Raw genomic sequence first — 23,949 nt, 5'->3', positions numbered from 1 at the left:
CTCACCGTGGCCGGCCAATGGGCGCGGCGCGCGGAGCCCGGCCGGCCAATGGGCGCGGCCCTCGGCCCTGGGGGCGGGAGGTCCCGGGACGGGGCGGGGCGGGCTCGCTGGCCCCCTCCCCCAGTCTCCCGCGAGGCTGAGAAGGACATTGCAGCCCCCTTTGGTCGCCACCGCGGTGATGGCGGCCTGGTCTGTCCCCCACCTGGGAGGTCCGAGGGCCTAAGAACGGCCGTCCCCGCGAAGCTCTGGACGGCTGGGGCGCGGAGAGGAAAGGGCGGGAGCGCGGCGGGTCCACCTGGGCCCCCCAGTCCTCTGTCTGCCCCTGCGTTCCCGGGCCCTGCCGTCCCTTCCCCCACCTCTTGTCCTCCTGACCGCAGATCCTCGGCCCCTCCCCCCCAGTCCCGCTGCGGGGGTCCTGCTCCCCGCCTCCGGCCCCTGACTGGCTCTGCCCACAGACCGGAGGCCCCTCTGCTTCACTAATTTATCCAGCGAATAAAGAGCCCTTCCCGCGCGCTCGCCGGCGCCACCCCACGCTGGTTGAGACCCCAGAGCCCGCAGCACAGCCGACATCCGCTGAAGCAGCCCCTTCTCTTTCCCCAGACCTCACACGACTGGGCGCTGCCGGGCGGTGGGCCGGGGTCACTGCGCCTACTTGGTTCCGACCTCAGCAAATGGCCGCACCGACCCGGCCCACTCCATGCTTTCCCCTCTCAGGCTCTCTCTTGAGATGCCGCGATCTCTTCCAGCAATGTCTCCAGGCTTTCCAACGAAATTCCTCTTTCCTTCTTGGAACTACTCTCCACCCGCGTTTCTTCTACTCAGCTCCGTTTTCTGAGCCCACATGCGTATCAGGCTGGGCCCTGGGTTCTGTGGAGGCTGACCCTGCACCCGTGGCCCCAGTCGGTGGGGAGCTGATCAGCTGGACGCTGCTTCCGTGGGGTGCTCCCCATGGTGGCCTCTCCGCCTTTAAGGGTGTGTGTACATTCGAATATCCATTGCACCTTGGCTGAGGGCCTACATTGTGCCAGACCCTGGGCCAGGTGCTGGTGCAGGGTGGAGGCCGAAGGGTGGGCCCGTGGGTGGGTGGCTGTGCAGCCCCAGGGCCACATTGAGCTAGGTGGGTACTGGAGATCTGGCCACATGTAAGCCTCGTCTGGGCAGGATATGGGTGCTCTGAGGCATCCAGCCCCCCAGAGCTACCAAGAGAAAAGGGACTGTTGCAGCATAGTGGTTAAATTCTGCAAGCTGCGCTTGGACATCTGGGTTCCTGGGTTTGGATCCCTGGTGCGGACCTACACCACTCCTCAGCCATGCTGTGGCTGGGACCTACATATAACGTGGAGGAAGATTGGAAGATTGGCACAGATGTTAGCCTCAGGGCTTATCTTCCCTAGAGGGGGGAAAAAAAGTGAGCACCAAGGGTGTGTGTGGGCGGTTGGGTGGGGTTGCTTCCAAGAGAAGGCAGGTTATCTGAGCAGCTGGCCTGGCTGCTCAGCGGCAGACCCTATGACCCTTTACAGGGCCCCTGTTTGCTCTCTCTCTTCTCCAGCCTGTTTTTGTGTGTTTTGTGTCCACATCACCAAACTCTCTTATTGGTTCTAAGTTTTCATTTGATTTTCTTAGATTGTCTGATAGTTGTCTCCCTTCTCAAAGATACTGCCTAGTTTTTTTGTCCTTAGGTAATGAGGTGACAGCCCCTTATAGACATCTTCAGCAAGCACAGCAACTCAGTGAGAGTGAAGTCCCTAGAGTCAGAGTTCCGCTTCTACCTGGCTTAATTTCTTAACTTCTCAGTTCCCCATCTATAAAAGGAAATGATGAAAATAGGGGCGAGGTTCAGTAGGTTCTGGAATACATGTAAAGAGCTAGGGCTCAATAAACCATCATCATCATAGTATTATAGCTAATGTTAATTGACCAGTAACTATGCTCCAGGCATTGTGTTAAGTGCTTTATTTATCTCTCTAAATCCTCTCAAAGCTTCAGAGAAAGGTCCCCGTTTTGTAGGTTAGAGAGTTGAGGCACAGACCAGCTAAGAGAGTTTGTGTAGAGCAGGGATGTGCTTTGACAAAGCCCAGGCTCTTTAACCATCCTGCGGTTCTGTGATTATTGTGAATAAGAAGATGATGCATAAAAAGCACCTACAAGTCCCTGTATAATGCTAAGTGTCCCATATAGGATAGCTTTGATTAATTTTAGAGTTGTTTTTCACAAGATCCTTTTGTTGTGATCATGATAAAGTTCAGCTTTCAATGATGCATATCAAATTCTGTTATTTTTAAAAGTCTAGTCACCAGTCACGACCCTGAAATAAATGCAAAGCGTTGAGTGATTGCATTTAGAGTATGGTGTAGTACACATTTAGTCCATCAGAGAGGGTCATCACTTCTATCAGGACTTTAAAAAAAAGATGGCGGTGGCAGAGTAGGGGGTGCGGCTGCCAACTCTGAGCACTAGCCTGTACCAGAGAGGTCGTGGGGCGGGACCGGCCCGAAGCCACGTGGGAGGCCTCGCCCCCTTGGGGAGCCCCGCCTCTAGAGCCGAGGCGCCTGCGCCAGCCCCCTCAGGCCGGGCCGGTCTCACAGAGCACGCGCACTCTGCCGCATTCTGATTGGCGGATCCGCGTACCCCACCGCACTCTGATTGGTGGAGCCGCCCCAGGCTTTGGGTCTGGGGCTCAGCGCTCAGCTCCTGAAGATCTGCACGCGCCTGGCGGGGGCGCAGGGTAGGGGTCCTACGGCACCCGGGCTTTGTGCCTTGGCAAGGACGAGCGGGACGGCTCGGCTCCACCCGGGCGCTCCAGTCTAGGGGCTGGGGCAGCTCACGTCGCTCCTGCTTCCGCCGTACCCCTCTCCACGACTTCGGTCGGGCATGTTTTCCAGGGCCCAGGTGAGGCGGGTTCTGCAGTGGGTGCCCGGAAAGCAGCGACTCGGCGTCTACCGGTTCCTGCCCTTCTTTTTTGTCCTGGGAGGAACAATGGAGTGGATCATGATTAAAGTGCGCGTGGGCCAGGAGACCTTCTGTAAGTGGGGGTGCAGCAGCCTCCGTTTTATTTCAGGAAGGCACGAGGCGGCAAGGGACCCGTTTTCCTGGAGGATATTCTTAGGTTGCAGACCGTTCGTTCCACCCAGAGCGATGAGCTGCTTTTACCCTGGTCAGAAGGGCAAGTGCAGGTCATTCGTTGGGCCCTAGGGACCGGCTTGGGTCCTCCTGTAACGGGGGCGACAAAGGCACATTGGCGAACAACCTTGAGACCTTCCCTGCACTTTGAGGGGAGGGCACGTGATAATATGCCTGTGATATTATTTGGACATGAAGAACAGCCTCGTTCACAGTACCACAGAAGGGGGTGGGATCCTGAGGATTCATGGAAACTCCTGCTAACTGGCCAGTCCTCTCTGTACTCTTCAGTCCAAACCCTGGAGGGAGCTGGTCTGTCCGGCTTAGCTAATTACCACTGTCTTTACAGGGCAGAGTCCTTGGCACCAGGGCCCAGCACTGTGAAAAAATGCCTAGCATTGCTTTGCTGAACTAGTTCCTCTTCTGGAAAGACTTCTCCAATCCCTAGGCCCTTTCTGCTTTGTCCGTCTCCAGAAACACTGCATCACTTGAGAGTTGCTAACCCTCATTAAAAAAAAAAAATTACATTACTGCTTTCTAAAGATATTCAGACCTTCTGTTCATCCATTCATCAATATTTAATGAGCACTGATGAGAGGACATGATGAACAAGGCAGAGGGTCCCCTACTCCAGAAGAGCTCTAATGGGAGAGACAGATGTAAACATTGTTTAAGTGTGATCAGTGGTGTGAGGGGAAAGTGGAGGGAGCATGGGAGTTTTGGGTGGGGCACCTCAATTGGACTAGATGGTGCAGGGAAGGCTTCCAGGAGGAGTTACCATGTCAGGTAGGACCTGAAGATTGAGTCAGTGTCAACCAGATGAGGGAAGGTGTGTGGAGTTGAAAGTGTCTCATGCCAGCGGTAACAGTAGACATGGAGACCTTGGTGTGAAAGTATGCTGTGTTTGAGGGACTGAAGCAAGTGAGCAGAGTAAGGGATGAAGTGGTTAGAGGTGCCTGCATGGCCACAAATGGACTGGAGAACAAAGAGTATGTCCCAAAGGATTGAAGGGTTTTAAGTGGCAGCACTTTTTTTTTAATATTGCCACCTGAGCTAACATCTGTTGCTAATCTTTTTCTTCTTCTCCCCAAAGCCCCCAGCACATAGTTGTATATTCTAGTTGTAGGTCCTTCTAATTGTGCTGTGTGGGATGCCACCTCAGCATGGCTTGTAGGTCCGCACCCAGGATCTGAACTGGTGAAACCCCGGGCCACTGAAGCGGAGCGTCCGATCTTAACCACTCAGCCACGGGGCTGGCCCCAAGTGGCAGCAAATTAACACATGTGAAGAATAGCTTCTTGTGGAGAGGAGACTGTTAGGGACACTTAGGCTATGTGGTTGTCCAGGTTTGAGGTGGTGGCCTGGTCTAGAGTGGGGACAGAAGGGAGGCAAAAAAGTGGGTGGAGTTGAGAGACACCCCAGAGATAGTATTGGTAGGGCTTGGTGATTGGGTAGACTCAAGAGATGAGGAGTGGAAGCTTCTGGCAGGACCGCTGGGGCAGGGGGAACACAGGCAGGACAATCCTGAGCTTCATTTTCGATGTGCTGAGGTGGAGATGGTTATACAGATCTGAAGCTCCGGAGGCAGATCTGGGCCATAGATCTGGGTTTGTGGGTCGTTCACAAGCAGATTGTGATGAACATCAGAGTCAAACTCCAACATTTTCAGGATGACTGAGAGGGGCCAGAAAAGCCAGGAGGGAAACCAGAGGAGTCTGTTATCAAGGAAGACAGGAAGTTCAGGAGGTTTGACTGCGAATGGGAGGTAAGCTCCCTCTTCCAGACCAAGAGAGACTTGAAGAGAGGCAAATGAGAATCAGGAAAGAGTAGGTGGAGAGAGGCTGGAGATACCTTGGCCTCTGAGAAAGTGGGAGAGGATGGGATCAGAGTGGGGCGGTAGGAGTAGCCCTTGGAAGTTAGCTGGAAGAGTTCTTTACTGATGACTTTTTTCTGAAGAAAGAGTTCATGGCCATTTGGGAGTGGGTCAGGGTTATGGCTGAGGAAACAGGATCGTCAGGCTTCACAGCACACCCAGTTAGATGCAGCAGTTGGCCCCAGAGTGCAAAGCAAGCAGAATGAAGCAAGAAGGAAGGAAGTTGGATTAATCTGTAGTTGGCGTTTTGAAGGTGTGTCAAGAAGTTGATGTTGACAAAGAGGGAATTTCAGCTGGTTTGGGCAGGGGCCAAGGACCTGGGGAAGAAATTGGCAGAGGTCCAAGGACAGAAGGGCTAGAAAGATAGTAGAGATTGTGGTCAGAGCAGAATGAATGTATTACTTGAGGAACACTGCAAGTAGATGGCAGAAGTTGACTGGAGAAGTCAGGGAGGTGAAGGGGGCTGGGCTTCATCCCTGTGGGGAATGGTGTTGCCTAGGAAGATGGAGCCTGAGCTAGATGCTAGCATTTCCAGTGACTGAAAGGGAGTGATGGAGAGCAGGTGCCACTGCAGAGATGATGGCAAATGGCATAAGCCCCAAAGGAAGAGGGTAGAGAATCAGTAGTCTGGAAAAGCAGCAGCTGAGAACAAGGAAACTGACCTTACTTCCCCACCCTGAGTTCCTGGGTTTGGGAGAGGGAGCAGCAGAGAGCCGTAGGGCAAGAAGTGCCTTTCAGGGGCCAGGTTTCAGTTAAGAAGGATATTTCAGAGAGAACAGAAATCATGGGGGAAAAGGAAGTGAGGAAATTCTTACAACATTGCTAAGAGGTGTGCTGAGACATGATCCTGTCTTTGAAGACCTTGACTCTTACCCTGCTACTGAAGTCCAGAGCTTCATTAATATAGTCCTCATTGAACTCATTTTATTTATTTTTTTGCTGAGGAATATTTTCCCTGAGCTAACATCTGCTGCCAATCTTCCTTTTTTTGGTATGTGAACCGCCACCACAGCATGGCCACTGACAGACAAGTGGTGTAGGTCCGTGCCCAGGAACTGAACCTGGGCTGCTGAAGTAGAGCGCACTGAACTTAAGCACTAGGCCACTGGGGCTGGCCCCATTTTGTTTTAAATTAAGTTTATTTTGGCATTGAGTTAAACATTAATGTTGAGATTCAGAAATAGGTGACAGACCTAGATTATTGGTTAAATTACACAGATGAGTATTTTTAATTCCTCGGTTTCTTAAAAGTAAAATTTTTGTTTGATACAGATGATGTCTACCGTAGAAAAGCCTCAGAAAGACAGTATCAGAGACGGCTGGAAGATGCACCAGAGACTGAACTTCAGCAATCAATAAAGTGAATATGAAATTTTACTACTGGTTTCAACTCCTTTAAAAATGTACTTTTCAGATCTGTTGTTCTTACACAGAACTGCCTTTACAAAGAATTTTTAGTTTTCCTGTCTCTGCTTGAATACTTCCCAAGTCACTGTTGGACAGCACTTGTGGGAAAACTGTTTCCTCCTAAAACACACCTACCCATTGAGTCTAGTCCATGAAATATTTCTTAAAAAATTCAAACATCAATCAGGATGCTTTTCAGTGCAGTCTGAATTGTGAAGTTCGTTGTTTTAGGCAACAAAAGATAATCTTATCTACTTTTTTTTTGCAGAATTCAGATTTAATCATGGACATAAAAGCTCTCTACTGCAAGATCATTTAAACCAGGATATTTATACAGATTACATTTCTGCCAGCTACCAATCTGTAAACATTTTGCTCGGGTGGTGGGAATTCCTGACTGATCACACACTACTCATGTTAAGTGCTCTTGTGAACAGAAATAACCCCTTCCCTTGCCTGGGTCCACTAACATACAAGGGCTGGACCTCCATGAAGACTGGGGCGGGGAGGGGGTGCCGGCAACAGGCTTCACACCTGGCTATGGTGAAGATAAAGCTTTCATCTTGCTGCTGAAGATGAAGACACTGTTCCTTCCCTAAGAAATGAAACTTCACAGTGTAAAGCAACCATAGACTTCAGCTAAATCAGAAGCTCAGTCTATTGGGAGAGATTTTGCAATCTGACCAAGAGTAAGTTTGGGTCAGCTGATAGAAAAGGGAAAGGCATCTTTCCATACTTAGATAACTACATCCAATATCTCCAAACGAGAAAATAGCATATTAAAGACTAAGTTTCAAAATGATTTTTAACTACTGCTCATGAATAAAGAAGCAGATACTTAAAGACACAGGGTATCCTCAAGTTAATGATCTCCCTCTGCCACAAATCTCAATTTTTCTAGGCATTTTTTTCTAATATGTTAGTCCATTTATCTTAGAACCAATTCAATATAGCCACTGACTACTCAGATCTCATTAAAGCTCTACCTGCTCAGAGACGGCTTGAGCGTGAAGACCAGTGATGACCAACAGCACCTGGGAGAGAAAGGCTACGTCAACTAAAGAGTTCCTGGTGAATCTAGCCTCACAGGCATCTTAGTGATGCTGCATAAGAAATTAAACTGTGGTATGATTCTCTCAATTATATGGCCTTATTCCATATGTTCTCCCCACCCCAAGTCTTAGAATGTTTGATTCATACAGAGAATTTAGTAATGTTTGATACATATAAAGAATATGTAACACACACACACCTTTTACAAAGAATAGTTGTAAATGCTAAGAAAACCATCAGCTAACTTGTGTGTGTGCTGTGGTTCCTTCCCTGGCCCCCCCTAGAAAGAATCACTAGCCTGAAATTTGTGTTAGCTCTCCCTAGTGTTGTTCTCCTTTTTGAAAATATATAAAGTGCTGATTTATTGAAGGACAACAAACCTTTGAAGATGACAGGACAATGTCTGACTTAAAGGCAAGTTAGTGTTATAGGAATTATTCTATTAAATTGATACTTTCAGAGCACATTAGTTTGGATGCTACAGAGTAAGAAGTAATCTTTTTTTTTTTTTTGAGGAAGATTAGCCCTGAGCTAACATCTGCCACCAATCCTCCTCTTTTTGCTGAGGAAGACTGGCCTTGAGCTAACATCTGTGCCCATCTTCCTCTACTTTCTATGTGGGACGCCTGCCACAGCATGGCTTGACAAGTGGTGCATAGGTCTGCACCTGGGATCTGAACCAGCAACCCTGGGCCGCCGAAGCAGAACGTGCAAACTTAACTGCTGTGCCACCGGGCCAGCCCCAGAACTAATCTGTTTTAACCAAGGTGCAAGCTTTTCAACTTTGCTTGGAAAAAATTTTTAACCCTCCTGCTAAGGAATATGACTACCTTACTTATCAGATACTGCAATTATTTAAAGGAACTTAAAGTGAAAAGAACCATAATCTTATATGCTGATTATAGAACTGCAGTGCCCTCTAGTGTGAACTAAAAGGCAAAACAATTTCAAAAATCACAGTACTTATTCTAGAATGACCAAAATCTAATTTTGGTAGACATGCTAGAAGTCTACTTCCACTGTAGTGTTGGGGAAAGAACGCAGGCTTTATAGCTTCATTTGATCTTCTGAACTGAGAGGGCAAGTACCTATGTTAGGTGCACAGTAAATAATAAGCAAGGGCTGTCTTTGTTCATCTAGCAGTCCTAGTTTGAAAGTCTTGCCTATATCTCTGATGTTATCTTTTTTTTTGAGGAAGATTAGCCCTGAGCTAACTACTGCCAATCCTCCTCTTTTTGCTGAGGAAGACTGGCCCTGAGCTAACATCCATGCCCATCTTCCTCTACTTTATACATGGGATGCCTAGCACAGCATGGCTTTTGCCAAGAGGTACCATGTCCGCACCCGGGATCTGAAGTGGCGCACGCCAGGCCACCGAGAAGCGGAACGTCCGAACTCAACTGCTGTGCCACTGGGCTGGCCCCTCTGATGTTATCTTAATCACATTAATCTCTTTCTATTTTTGTAAGTTTGAATTTTTCACAGAGTTAACTGCTTTTAAAAAAGTATACACTTGGACTCTGGCATTTTCCAAAAAACTTCTCTCCTAGTAAAGCAGTATTGGGTCTTAGTCTTCACACACGTGTACTAAATTTGGAATTTCTTGCCACACTTATGTACAATCCACAAAACGTGAATAGCACATCTATTTTGGGCATAGAAATAGTTCTGTTAATGTGTTCAGTTCTGAACTTTCTGAGCTGACCTAGCATACTTCTAAACTAAAGAGGAACACAGTAATACTTAGCAGTATTTGTTTGCTCATAGTGGAATGTTTAACTATACATCAACGATCACTCAAAATATGCTCATGAGCACAGATGGCTATACATCCCTAAACTCTTAAGAGAACAGAACCACAGGGATTTGCAAAGTGATATTAGAGGAAAACAGTTGGTTGATTTTTACCAACACTTTCTATTAAAAGTGTGGTCATGGTTTAAGAGATTATAAGGATGTTAAAGACATACCTGGGCCACTTGTCTCTTCTGGCCACAAACAGCTGACTGTTTGAAATGGGTTACACTCCTTTATGACACAGGACATGCTTTCCTTACCTTCCGCCATCAGTAACTCTCCATTTTTAACTTCAACCTGCCTTTCTGCCCATACTGAGGACATGTTAGGAATTCCTTGACTGCCAGCTTGGCGTGGGGCATGCCAGACTGCCGTCTGACTACATTCGGCTTTGTTAATGCAGCCCGATCCCTCAGCCAGGGTCTGGACACTGACTTCTGCCTCCACCTGAGGAGCTCTCTTCCCTTCAATTGGCAGCCGTATCCCTGTCAGCATAAAATCAAGGCTTGCAGGAAATCTGCTTGGAACTAACATCTGACACAAGCTTTAACAGAACAACCAAACCTGGTTAATCCAAATCACTTTGCAAACTCCATTTTTATTTGGATTAAAAAGCTTTAGATGAACAAACATATGATACATACATGTTATAAGACTAGTTACCACTTAAACCTCTTTTGATACAGAAATTAGAATAAACCAAGTTTTAATCAGGTCTGAAAATGTTCAAGCTCAAAAGTCAACAACACCAATTTGGAGATTTTACACAAAGAAGCGTCCCCTCTCAATTATTCCTCATAAGAAGAGAAGGGTGGGTTCAAAAACAAAGCAATTCAAGGCCTTTTAAATCAGTTGGCTGACATACTATTTTAAACCTATAGGTTTTTCTCCCACATAGACAAAATTCTTTTCCACATGAACTGACATTTTGAAAACATTTAGGCCCTTATACTTTCTAAGCCATATCACTACAGTTCATAAAACTCATGAAAAAAGATGTGTAGTTCACTTGTACCTTCTTAAGTCAGGACTTTTTGTTTACTTGCTTTTTTTTGGTTTTTCTTTTTTGGAAGATGGCTGACCTCAAATCTTATATCCTAAATATTGATTGATATTCTCCAGGTTAATATACAGAAAGACATGATTCTAAAATAAATACATAGTTTTTTTTTTTTTTTTTTAAACTTAATTAGGGCCTGCCAAGTGGCCCCCTGGCCCGGCTCTGCACTGCCTTAGGGAAGCCCCTTGCTGGATCTATGGTTCCTACAGCACCTCCAAACCCTGGGAAGGAGCCTGGAGGAGGAGTGCTCTGGCTTCTAATGCCCCACATAGCCCACAGTGGAGAGTTTTTAGAGGCTTCCCAAAGAAGTCTCATCCAGACCTTAAAAAGGGAAATAAAATGGGTGCATGAAATAAATAAATAACTTAACCAAAATTAAATTTCAGGTTCTTTGGTGTAATTCAAGGATGTCTAGAAATAAAATAATCTGATTGTATTATACAGTTCATGATGATTCAATGGCCCAAATAACCAGGAAATGAAGTTTTCTTTATCTGATTCAGTTTGACAATAAGGTACTGACATACTACTGTAATACATTTTTTTAAAATTCAGAATTATTTAAAATACTTGATGCAAATTGAGATCCAGTGGTTGACTACAGGCAATTAAGTTACAAGGGCCTCCTGTATTTAACGTATCTGATACAAGAGACTATTTTTCCGTTCTACACTCTTTTGTCCACATGATTTAGTAAGAATGGTAATTAAATACCTGGGTATTGATTCATTCCAGATTAAAAGAAAAAAGCATCCTCTGAGAGTCACTCTCTCAACTTGCAAACAGAAGTGGATGCTCCACCGCGATGGCAACCATCTTGTTGCAATAAAGCAGGTTTCAAAAATGCCAAGTGAAACGCTATTCCGTGTTTGACGCTTTCCACTTATCTGAGCATCATACACTGCCCTCCAAATGATTATTCTAGGGTCATATGGAGAAACAGGGTCATCAAACCCAAGTGTTTGGGATCTGTAATAGTCTTTTTAGTGAGCATTTTTTAAAATTATGATTCCTTTCTCCTGAAATTCAAAAGCACAAGCTAAATTTAAAAAATACTTCAAAAAGTCTTAAATTTCTGGTTAAGAATTACAACTTTAACTTAGAAGAAAAAAATGCCACATCTGAAGAGGAAATAAAAAATACTAAAACATATTTGCATAGGCAGGCACTGTACCCTTTTATAATTATGCTTCTGACACAGCTCATATATTGTTATGCACTCCCCTCCCTATGTTGGGTTAGGTGTTATGTTTAAAAATAAATTACGTCCTTGCACACCTCAATGCTTTCTTCAAGATGAACTTCAATGTTTCCCAATGTAAGAGATTCAAAATTTTAAATCAACTAATATATAGGCATAAATTGTGAATTCATTATAAATAGATCAAAAGTACCCTCAAACTTACCTGCCAAGACTAAATATAACTTAGGGTTGTGCACGTGTTCTGCAAAAATAACTGACACCATAGGTATCTAACTCAGCACAGAAAAAGTGATCTTTCCCTCCAGGTGTCCAGGAGATGTACTAGCTGCAGAAGGATGCACAGCACTGATTTCAGATTTCTGGAGCAAGCTTCTGAGTTAATAGAGCAATGTGCCATGTCTGCCAAACATCCATAACCTAAATAACAACCTTCACTTCACCTGTAAGAAACAGTTTTGCGAAAGTGGCTTAAGACATTCAGGCACATGAAACAGACACAAGAACACACCCCTCTCTGAGATGTAAACTAGGACCAACTTCACATTTCACTGTCAACTTAAACTCATCTGTAAACTCGTGTGTGTGTGTATATTTTTTTTCATTTTGTTTTTTCTTTTATAAAAAAAAAACCCCAAAAACAAAAAACAAAAACCCCAAGCCAAGACAAAACCTTTGATGGTTTCAGTTCCATGGCAACAAGTAAAAAGATAAAACTCCAAGTCTACATATACAACCAATTATGAAACTGGTTTTAAACGAAGGAAACATATGCAAAAAAATCTTTGTGTATTTGATAAAGTCAACTTAATATAACAAAAACAAATTGAAATAGCTTATTAAAAGTGTCCTTATATAAAAATGGCCTTGTGATGTACAGTAAAATGCAATAAAAATTATCATCCTTTGTTCCTCCCCCCACCCCCAGTAACTAAAATGGCTACTGTTCCACAAAACTCTTTATGCTTCTAGAAAAGAAACGTAATTGATGTGATTAAAGGTTTTCTAGATTGTATGCTTGGCGAATGTTGAGGGTGTCTCGGAGCATCAAATCCCGAAGGCGCCAGAGGGCATCGGCCATAGTAGTGTGGGCCCCTTTACTTTTCAGCCAGTGAGAGGGTAGGCGGCTCTCCTGTTCTTTTGACAAATGGACATCACGTCTTCGAGCTGAAAATTGAAGTGCAGACGGAGAAATATAAACAGGAATTTTAAGGTAAGAAATTTTCCCTCAGTCCTAAGGTCTGATAGATTTATTAAAACATAAAACACTTATTATTTATTGAATATTATAAATTTTAACTCTACAGAATATTTCTAAGCAAATTTCTTATGCCATTTTATTAGGCATCTTGGTTTTTAGAAAACTACTTCACTTAGGCATGAAACCACCTAGCCAAGGATGTCTCGTTGTTTTATGCTTTGTATTTTAGAAATTATCTAATTTCTAATAATGACTTCACAAAAGAGCTGCACAATATAATTCTCTACTAGAATGGGAACACAAGAGTTGCACAAACACCTAAAAGATCTCATCATTAATATTTTGTTGTAGGCACTCCTGATATTTAATAATTGCATCAATTTTAACAAAAACTCCTAAAAAGGGCCGGCCCCATGGCCGAGTGGTTGAGTTCACACGCTCCACTTCGGCGGCCCAGGGTTTTGCCAGTTTGGATCCTGGGTGCAGACCTAGCACTGCTCATCAAGCCATGCTGAGACGGTGTCCTGCATAGCAGAGCCAGAAGGACCTACAACTAGAATATACGACTATGCACTGGGGGACTTTGGGGAGAAGAAGGAAAAAAAAAGAAGATTGGCAACAGATGTTAGCTCAGGTGCCAGTCTTAAAAAAAGGTAAATGTGAAGAAAGGGAAAGCATACCTACTACCCTTAAAAGAAATTAAATTATCAAATTTGGTTTCTAAATGAAGAATGAGTAGAAACTTCCAAATTTCTTTCCAGAAACTAGGCAAGTTATTTCAGTATGTACTGAAAATACATTAAGTCTAGTGAACTAAATGAATAACTTGATAAGTTAATAGAAATATGATTTCCAATATTTTCCTTTTTTTCAAAATTGAGGTGAAATTACCCAAATGCATCTGTGCTAATGCCCAACTGCCTGAAAAATAATTGAACAAATTCAGAATATACTTAAAAAAGATGGCAGTGATGTTTATGACAAAACTAAGCTCTGAAATTCAACAAAAAACCATTTTCAATGTGTGACGTGAACAAAGAAGCTCCTAACCCTTCTATTAAATGTATGATTTATCTTACTTGTGTAAGAAAAATGGATATCTATCCTATAATAAATATGCCAATAGCAGTGAGTGGACTTTGAGGAACTGTGGATTTCTCAAAGGCTTATTGAGAAGGACTCTTCTTACCTGCCAGGGTCTGGTCCCACTTGCTAATGCTGTTGGACTCAGCACTGAGTCCTTCAATGTATTTCAGGTAGGCCTCTGAGTGGAGAAGCCGTTGCGTCTTCGGTGGGGGAGCCACAAACATGGGTGTTGTTGGCTGCTGTATGACAGGGGGGCCTGGTGGATGTGGGCCAGGATATGGAGGTGGTGCCTGTTGCCCTGGAGGCCCCAAAACTCCTACCTGAAAGAGCACAGACCCCATGGTGAGGGAAAAGAAATACTCAGCACATGCTGAGAAAGAGTATAACTTGAATTCTGTCAAGTCCTAGAAAATCCAACTGGAAGGCTCACCTGCTGTCCATATGGACTTCCACCTGGTGCTGGAGTCCCTACCATAGGGGCCACTCCTTGGTTCATCACACCTATAATTCAGAATGCAATGGTACAATTAGAGGTTCTGGGTTGAGATAACTGAAAAACTACTGTCTGATAAGAAATGATGCCATATAATGCAAACCTATGGCTCTCTGCCCTTGAGTCTTTGTGGATAGGAACCCTAAGCACACAAAACAAGATGTTTCATTCAAATAGAAAATTCCTATTCTTCTGTTTTCTAGGTACTTTAAGTACAATGCTAGTACAACTTGTCAATTGTACATTAATTATTCATGGTTTAGAAATGATTTGAACCCTGCAATAAATTCTAGTATTTCTCTAAGAAGCTATCATCGAAACACGCCACTATTTTCAAGGTATTTTTCTTCTGACAACACATTTTCCTGCAAGTGAAGCCTGTGTTTAATTTCAGCAGTAACAGTATTGCAATCAGGCTCAGCAGTGTGCTAGGACACTAGGGACAAAAAGAAGAGGTTGTGCAAATGCACAGTTAAATGAGCTTTATGGAAACATATCCTTGCTGTTCCCTCACAGTCTACCAGCACCTATGGTTCTAACTGGAGTCACTAATGAGAGAGGACACTTTCATCTGATAGAGAAGCACTTTGAAAAGGGATTATCTGGAAGCAGAGCAGTTTTGTTGCTTCAAATGCAAAATGACAAACGGAAAGAGAAAGATTTCATGGTCCTACTATATTTGTACTATACATCTGGTAATAATTTCGTAAACTTCCCTTGGTGACTCCTCACAAGCAATTTCTGTCTCATAGGTACTAGCTGATAATAATGAGAGGTCCTAAATTTAGTGTCTGGGGCTATTTTAATCTCAGGACCATTCATTTACCATTTCCATAAAACACAGAAATAGGCAAGGGACCCAGTTTATTAAAAACTAACAAACTACAACCAAAACCCTGGTGAGCTGTTGTTTAAACCTTAAACAAGTCCTGCTGGCTGCAGAGAAGGATCAAGAGGAGCTAACTTCATATTCTATAGTTTCTCTGGATTCAAAATGTTGATATTTTGACTAGGCAGGACCAGCCCACTATTCTAAGGTTCAGAATTGCTAAATGCCATTTCCAGGAAGTATTAGACATTTGCTAGAGAGAAAATAAGTAAAAACAAGCTTTCTGGTTACAAGGCAGAGATTTTTATATTCTAAATACCCAGAAAGAAGGGTACCTGGATCACCATAGTAGGATCCTAATGATTATTTGAGAATGAATGAAGAGGTTGTGGTGGGTAAGCTGCTACTCAAGCAACATGTTATTAACCTCTGCCCCCACAAGGACACTCACCCACCTTAGATTCCACAACATAGTGGGCTTCCCTGAGCTGACTGTATTAATCTTTGCAGGGTAGCACAAACAAATCAGCAACCCTCTCTGCTTCCTCTGTTTACAAATGCCATGCCAGGGGGCAGCCAGCGAGAATGCAGACTGAGTCACCAGAGGAGCTCCCTGAATTCTCCTCTCCTCAAAGCCCGATGAGACGTGTGCATGTGTACGCACTAAGAAGGGCTCTTCCCTGTCTCCCTGACTATAATCAGGTCTGTTGTGCTTCCTTCAAGTGCAATTTGGAATCTGAAGAATGGGGAAAGGGAGACAGCTAAGTCCCAACACCCACCAAAAGATATCTGCTACCTAGAGGGTACTGGCCTTAGATGTGGCTCCCACTGAGTGCCACATGCACCTAGAAGTCAACTCTGACCTGGTCTGACTGACTCAGTCAGATACCCTATAACAAGGTGGAAGGCATAGAATTAAGGTCAATTCTACCTGCCACATGGGTACCCAACCATTTTATGACTGACTCCTGTTGTAACAGCAACTCACACACAGGCCACCATTTCGATAACGAAGCACCCACTCCCACAAACATTTCTTCCTCTGGGTACTTCTGGATCAAACACTTCTTGGAGTTACGGCTATTCTCTAAGCAATACTCACAAAGAGGGCAGCTGGAGGCTCTAGGCCAAGCCACCGGGTTCGCTCACTCTGCACACTGCTGGGTACACCCTCTGAAGCATTGTTTGGAACTCTGTATACCCTCTGATTGGTAGGTCTAATACTGGTGTAACCAAATTTAACATTTCTACATTTTATCATCTGGGTTGGCCCTTTATCTGATATTTTAGATAATGGATGAAGTGCTACTCCAAGTCACCTTAAGATCACATTCCTTCCAACTAGATTATAGCTAAGGGTCAGTTCTTTTGCATATGATGGCAATTAAATGGGAACTTGTGATTTTCCTTTCATAATCTTTCAATTTGCTAATTAATTATAAAGTAAAACTGTAGCTATTTCTAGACTCCATTTGTAAGTTTCTATATGAATTAACTTCTCAGCTTCTGTTGACAGACAAACCAGTGTGTACAGTTAGTAGGGTGGGCTACGCTGTTCTTTAAAATGTTATGTCATGCTTCCTAGGGGACTCAGATACAGAAAACTCGTTCAGTGCAAATTCCCTCCCTCCCTCCTTTTTGTTCCTAGAAGGATCGACTGAAGGAGTTCTGAAGAGTTCTACATTAGCAATTCTGCAATTCCTTTAAAAGGGCTGTTTGAGAAGCAGGAGATGGAGCAAATTGGCAAACTTAATTCACTGATGAAGAGGGCATCTGGGCTATGTTTGACTTTTTGAGCACATGTCAAATTATCTGAGTGATTTTAGAGTATGCCTTCTGCACCATGGTCTGCTGAGTCTGATCTCTGCCATGTGTTCTGTGCTGCTGCTAGGCCACCAGGTGCCCAAGGGCACAGCTGCTGAGCCACCTGCTCAACACACAGGGAAGGCCCTGCTGCTATGTGTTGATACCCCTGACATCTCTGGTATTCTCAGTAAGGGAGGAAGGCCTGCCCACAATGGGCAGCAGGTAACTCCTGGAACAACTGGCTGAGGGAGGAAAAAGAGAATATGAAGATGAGATTAATGAGTGAATGAGCATGAAGTTCTTACCCGGTGGTGGGATGCCCGGGAGGCCAGGCACACCTGGCGGAAGATGGTGGGGTGGAGGCCCCCCAGGGTGAAGTGGCTGCATGCTGCCCATGCTAACAAGGCCATCAACTGGGCCCTGCAAAGGTGGAAGGCCTGGCGGATAGCCACCCATCATGCCTTGAAGGACACAACAAATTTCAGACATGCATCATTAACATGCAACATGAGCTAAGTAATAACAAACCCCCCACATGCACTACCAATGAATAAAGCGCCCTTAGTACTGCATGATATAACGGCAATTAGTGCAATTATTTTGTTGCAATAATGAACAAAATAAAAAGTTACAAATATGAAACCCAACATTTCTGGATGAATTAGTACTTAGTATATTATTATTTGTAGTTATCTTCCCTGGGATAAATATGCTGCATGTTTTCAGTTAAAGAATAATAAAGAAGTTCCAGTTAAAAGCCTTCCCAAGGTCATGAATATTGCAAGCTGTTCAAACAGAGTGACCAGTTCTGTTGACTGTGATTCTAATTACACAGTATAAATCCCATCATTCCACTCTGCCCACATTCATATGCCTGTTGTGGGTACACATGAGGGGAAACTGGAATGGAGGGAAATGAGGCGCACAGTCCTGATCAGAAAGCATGGTTCTCCAGCTTGGGGGAGGAAGGCAAAAATTTTTCAAGACTTCTACATCCACTCCTCCTCCCTGCTAGCCCTACCACTGCTAGTAAGAATGGATGATGCTTGGGCTTAAGCTGGGAATCAGCTAAAAGCCATCATAATGAATGATGTTTCATCTTTAGATCTCAAAACACGATAAAATAAAGAGAAACCTTAACCCTCCCAGCCAACCTAAGCCCAGGTCACTCAGTAGTCTGCATGTAGACCTTAGGAGAAACGGCTGGAGAATCAGGCTCTGCTGACATGAGAAAATGCCAATTGTTATCATTGTCTCCAAGCTCACAAATGTCCTCATATAAACCTTCAGTTAACAGGGAATATTTCATGAGATACAGAATTTCTGTGAACAGAGGCTTTTATTCCTTTATTTTCAAAGTGCATCTTCACAACACAAAATATTTTCTGCTGGCTAGGGAAGAGTTTCAAGAAACAAGTATTTCTGGCAAAAGGAGTGAAAGGAAGAAAGTAATTTCAAAATGTCAAAGACTCACCTATCAAAAGACCTTTAAAACCATAAAACAGTTTTTTTTAAGCAAGAAAAACAACTTGACTTTTCTTGGATTTGAAATGATCACAATGAATAAACACAAGGCTCCCCCCAAATGCAATCATCTTTGGTCACAGCTTCTCGCACAAAGGCAGGGTGGCGGGACTGGTGCCACATGTCATTTTCATAACATACTCTTTGTAGAGGGACTCTGGGAAACAGTGGAAAACTCTAGATTCTGAGAATTTCACTCTTTGATTGTCCCTGAAGAATTATTTAAAAGGTATTTATTTATAAAAGTTTAGTCTTTTAAAGCTATAATACTACTGAAATTTCTGAGATTGATTCAGCCTGCTTCATCAGTCATATCGAAGCTGACTGAAAAACTTATACAAACCAATAAAACAAATTTTAAATAATACCTCTATACATGAAAAAGGATTATGAGTTTCATTTTCACTCTTTTTCTTTTTTTGGTGAGGAAGATTCACCCCGAGCTAACATCCGTTGCCAATCTTCCTCTTTTTTTTGCTCACGAGGAAGGCCAGCCCTGAGCTAACATCTGTGCCCATCTTCCTCCATTTTATTTTTAGAATGTGGGATGCCTCCACAGCCTGGCTGATGAGTGGAGTAGGTCCGTGCCCAGGATCCGAACCTGCGAACCCATGCCACCAAACTGGAGCGTGCGGAACTTTAACCACTCAGCCATGGAGCCGGCCCTGAGTTTCATTTTTAAAAAATGAGAATTCAGAGAGTAAAAACTACTTTTGAACAGACACCATCATCTTAAACATGAGGAGATCCACTGCTACCAAACTGCCTTTTAACCACACCACCAGATACAGCTTTTAGAGATAAGTAGGTGGCAATTCAAGAATGTTAGGAGGCTTTGCTTTCAATTACAAAAGCCCATCTGAACGCAGCCTTCATGGGCTGTAGGTGAAGAAATTAAGACCTGAAAGACATGACACTTGTCTTCATTAAACTGTACTTTGGCATTTATTATCCCAGTCACATGTGTTCAAATGAGCTTCAATGCTTGTAAGCAAAGCTGGTCTCAGACAGCAACAAGGCTAAAAGACTTAGGCCCTATGTAACCTGTAAACACATGAAAAAATCACCCTCTTATCTGCAAAGTTCCCACTGTGGACCAAAGACTGGTTACTGTAGACAATGCTTGCCCTTCACTCCCATGGCCCAGAAGTCTGGACAGCACGCACTTAATAATGGAGCAGGGGCTTTCTAGAAGGGGGCCCCACCCTCCTCTCCCATCAGAGCTCTATGATTTTATTCCCCAACAGGGAGCTAAAATGCTGCAGCTGCTGTTTTTTTAAAAATGTTTTTAGCTGTTTGAATTCACTTTGTTAACATGTCCCTGGGCTTTTTAGTCAAGGGCACAATGCTACAATATCACACATCAGATAGAACAAAACAGGATGTCAATGAGGGAATTCTAACTTTCAAAGTCCCCATGTTCAAGGCCTGATTTCTAAAAACCTCTGGAACCCCATTAACCAAAATGGGCCATGGAATAGAGCAGGCGATTATGAGATTTGTTAGATCAACATCAGTTACACTGAAAGTACTGAAAAGCCATGATTCAGATGTGCTTTGGCGAGTGCAACTGCTGAGGTCAGCGATAGTGCATTTGAGAACTTGCCATCACAAAAGGTAGGAGCGACAATGGAAAACTTATCCTATGCTACTCTTCCTTAAAAAGCAAATACAAAAAAAGCAAAAACAAAAACGGCATCCCAATGAGCCTGCTTTGAACAACACTGTCTTGGACTTCTAGCAAAAAGAGGCCAGACTGCTTGCTTAAGAACAAACACCGGTGGCTTGTATGGACCTCACCAGGCTTAGAGAGATCACGAAGGAGGGACCTGAGAAGTGGTCTGCAGGCTTCTCACTGGAGACATGTCAGACGAGGATATTCAATTTAAGAATGGCCAAATTTGCTATGGCTACCAGAACCAGAGACAACACACACAAGCAAACCACATTCATCATTTTCTTTTCTTTTTTTAAAAATATGTGACTGGGATACTAACAGAAAATGCAGTTTAATGTAATCAAATAGAAAAGCATTACAGAGTGGGCACAATGAATTGAATAAGGATTTTGTATTCCACTTAGCAGTCATGCACATTGGTGACCAAGAAAGGATTTACAATTCATTGTCAAAAATCCTTTTAAATGGTCAGTCTTTTAAGGACGGCTGCAGTAGAACAAGACAAACTGAATACTGGAATGAGACGGGAAAATCAACATCAGCTAAAGACTAGTTTTATGTTTTCTCTTCTAAGTCCATCTAGAACAGAATTCAGGGTCTATTTATATTTTCTGCTATAACGCTCTATCAAGAGCAGTCTGGGGTGGAGAATATCGCCAGACCATGCCCACAGCCAGGGAAGAGCTGCTCCCTACTGATTCCCAGGGCTGGGCCCAGGGCCCATTTCTGGGGCAGAGGGGAGGCATTGCCCATATGGGAAAGGCGATATAAGGACGACATGGATGACTTCAAACTTTGACTCTGTCATGAGAAAAGGCTAGAGACTGTGGCCTACTCCTCATTGGAGAAAAAAAAAATGAAGGAATTTCTTAAAAGTGGAAAAAAATGGTCTTAGCTCCTGTTTTTACCTGCAACAGGTGTCAACTGCTGATTGAGCATCCCCATTGGTGTTGGTGGTGGCACCACCCCCATGAGAGCCCCCACAGGGGTGCCTGCTCGGGGAGAAGCACTCGGCTGCTGTTGCTGTGCTGCTCGCTCTCTCTCCTGCTGCTCAGCAACTTTAGCTGCCCGCTCTGTAAAGGCATTTCAGATTTTCAATTCTGTTTTTAACCCAGGAATTCAAAATACCATCCATTGCATTCAACAGGACTAGTAAAAACACAGGCAACAGTTCTGTCTCAATGGAAGGAACAGTAGATGACTAGTCTCAACACAGGAGGAGTCGGGCCGATTTCACTTGGTAACCTAGAGTCCAGCTTTCCTATCCCATCTTGAGAACTGGTCTGCAAAGATTTCAAGAATGTTAAGACTGCAACACACATTCAGAAAGCACAGGTTTTATTTAAACACGTCACCAGCGTAACCAACGTGGTTAATCTCACAAGGCACCCTGAAGATGAGAAGCACTACCATTATTCTAGTATTAATAGCATTACAAATTACTTATAATTTCAACATGAAGCAATTCCATGGCCCATTATAATTTTTGGCACAATTGTTACTTACTATACTTTCCTGATTCCTTGCACCCAATTTTACTAGATTTGAGGACTCTCGTCATTAGTGTCATGGGGTTTAGCAGCTGAAGAAAATTAACTCTGTAAGGGAAAAGTAGCTTACTGCCTCTACAAGGTTTTAGGGAAAATAAATGCTAATTTCTACATTCTAACGAAGCAAAGAAGTCATGTTTAATAAACCCCAAGGGAAAAAAATACATGATACTCCAAGCTACAGTCATCATAAGCAGGGAATTATATATACACATAGGAAGCAAAGGACAATATACTGACAGAGCCAGGTTTCCTGAAGCTGAGCAGTTCAATACTGACCGTAAATCAACCCAAATCAGCAAAAGTTCAAGAATTCACTCTTATTTGATCCAAAATGCAAGAGGAGCATTTGTTTGTGCCAGTTCTGGGCTGTGGAACACACCCTGCTACACCCCTTACTCCTTTGAGCTACTCTGTCTGGATCTCCACAGCCAGGAGCCCCAACAATAACATTCTCAGTCTTTTTGGGAGCTAGCAGGCTGGACCCTTACTAGAGAACTCTATAAATGTGTATTCCCAAAGCTCTCACAATACAGGGTTTATTTTGCTTCACCATTCATAAATAGGAAATCCTCCCCACTCTTCACATGGGCAAACTGAGCCTCGGAGACAGGTAGTGACTTGTCCAAAGATACAGAGAGAACCAGCAAGCTGTGGCCCTGACTCCTGGTATCACACTCACTGCCACACATTAACCCTCCAACATGGAATTCAAAAGGCTGTGGCTGGCTGATCTAAGGAGGGGTAAATAACTCAGTCACATGGCTTTGAAGAGAATCAAGAAGCAACAGCTCCAGTCCTCCTTTAGTGTAAGAATGTGGAAGTCAAGCAAGTCAAAGCTTCCTTAGCTGCGACAGAGTTGCCTGCATAGATTTGTCGTCCTTCACTAACACTGTCCCAGTTTACAGATCCTCTGTACAATGAGCGTGAGGGACAAATGCCATTTGAACAACCTACTTTCTTGAGCTAGCAGTAAAAAAAATCGATGACCTAAACCCCCACATTAAATTCTAGTATTTTCATTACACAAATGACAGAGTAAAATGGGAGAGCAAAAAAAGGAAGTCAAAAAAAGAAAAATCCAAACCTAAGGATCAAATATTGGACTGGCTACCTATTGGCTTCTTCTAGGAGGAGTCCAATTGGGCTGTCTTAGAAAAGAGAATTATTAAATGACACCAGCTAAACTCCAAACTTTGGGTTTGGCATTCAATGGGTACGAATACCAAAAGTTCAGATTTTGTGTCTCAGGCAGATATTGCTGAGTCACATAACTTACTCTCACTTGGTTCTCACTGAATTTTAGACTCCCCTTTGAATCTGGAAGAATTTTCCAGAAACCATGATTTCTCCCTCTCTTCAGCCCTGCCCCAGTATTTTTACTTTTATTTTATCTCCAGACACATTTCTCTGTCTTGTTCACACTCTAAATAACCCAGCCACACAGTACTGGCTTCACTTGCCCTGGATCAGGCTTTACACCCATGTGAGCTTCATTTCCAATACTAGTCCAACTGACTGATATATTTGGTCTTAACTTTCACTAAGGTCAGAAATATCAAAGCTTTCCAAAGTTCTAGGTTCTTATGGAACTGACTAGGGTTACTCAAAGAATGTTCTGCAAAATACTAGTTTATTAACAGGTATTACATGAATACTCTGTCAAGTTTCAGAAAATGCCAGGTGAAAAAAATAGGCTCTTTACTGTATGTCCTAAAGACTTCAATATGAGAATAAGCACTGTAAGTTTCCAAGAGATAAAGTGTTTGGAGTGCTTCTCAAACTGGTTTTGCCACAAATGTTTTTTAGCTGAGAATCTTGTAGGATTAGGGTTCTGCAGAAGATCCTTGGGGAAGCCTGCCATAATTTTATAATAATCAATCAATGTAATAAATGAAAGGAATAAAATGCTTTTTTTAAAGAGTTTCTTTGGAAACTCCATAAACTTTACTAAAGCAGGTAGCCTTAACAATTAATTTATGTTTGCTGAAAAATAATGGATTTGGACCTGGCCGAGAAGAGTAATGGCTGACCACTGTGTCAACCATTGAGAGATGGCTCTAGACTAGCAAAACGAATGACGACATACAATTCCAAATGGAAAAAATACAGCTCCAATGGCAATAGTTCTGCCTAATCTAATGTTTACTACTCACTTTATTAAAGCCATGCCTCATATTAACAAACAAAAATCTCTCTCAAGTATTTGTCCCTAATGGCTAAGAACCACCAAATCACTGAATGATAGCTCATGGCCCCAAATGATTTACT

At 43.5% G+C, this 23,949-nt stretch overlaps 2 protein-coding genes across 31 annotated transcripts in view; one reads left to right on the top strand and one right to left on the bottom strand.

Moving 5' to 3' along the window:
• Positions 1-2,634: 2,634 nt before the first annotated feature.
• Positions 2,635-7,540, top strand: UQCC5 (ubiquinol-cytochrome c reductase complex assembly factor 5). Of its 2 annotated transcripts, none has more exons than XM_014826614.3 (3): positions 2,635-3,022; positions 6,266-6,353; positions 6,669-7,540. In XM_014826614.3, the coding sequence occupies exons 1-3, from the start codon at positions 2,872-2,874 to the stop codon at positions 6,679-6,681; spliced, it is 252 nt and encodes an 83-aa protein (XP_014682100.1). In that variant the 5' UTR covers positions 2,635-2,871; the 3' UTR covers positions 6,682-7,540. The 2 variants fall into 2 exon arrangements, 1 of the variants encoding a protein (XP_014682100.1); XR_001395765.3 differs by having other exon boundaries at positions 2,750-2,889; positions 6,669-6,716.
• Positions 7,541-9,828: 2,288 nt separating this feature from the next.
• Positions 9,829-23,949, bottom strand: part of PBRM1 (polybromo 1) — a 121,920-nt gene continuing 107,799 nt past the window's right edge. For 13 of the 29 annotated variants that reach the window (XM_014868786.3, XM_044754254.2, XM_014868781.3 and 10 more), the window contains 5 exons: positions 21,037-21,201; positions 17,232-17,387; positions 14,229-14,299; positions 13,902-14,118; positions 9,829-12,678 (listed from right to left, as the gene is read on the bottom strand). In XM_014868786.3, coding sequence (XP_014724272.3) covers positions 12,506-12,678; positions 13,902-14,118; positions 14,229-14,299; positions 17,232-17,387; positions 21,037-21,201 — 782 coding nt within the window. In that variant the 3' untranslated portion in view covers positions 9,829-12,505. The remainder of the gene's footprint in view (positions 12,679-13,901; positions 14,119-14,228; positions 14,300-17,231; positions 17,388-21,036; positions 21,202-23,949) is intronic. The other 16 variants (XM_070493823.1, XM_014868791.3, XM_070493821.1 and 13 more) reach the window with 3 other exon arrangements.

The sequence above is a fragment of the Equus asinus genome, chromosome 21, assembly GCF_041296235.1.
Source record: "Equus asinus isolate D_3611 breed Donkey chromosome 21, EquAss-T2T_v2, whole genome shotgun sequence".
NCBI lineage: Eukaryota > Metazoa > Chordata > Mammalia > Perissodactyla > Equidae > Equus > Equus asinus.
The sequence above is the reverse complement of the archived record's forward strand: the minus strand, read 5'-3'. Positions and strand labels throughout refer to the sequence as shown.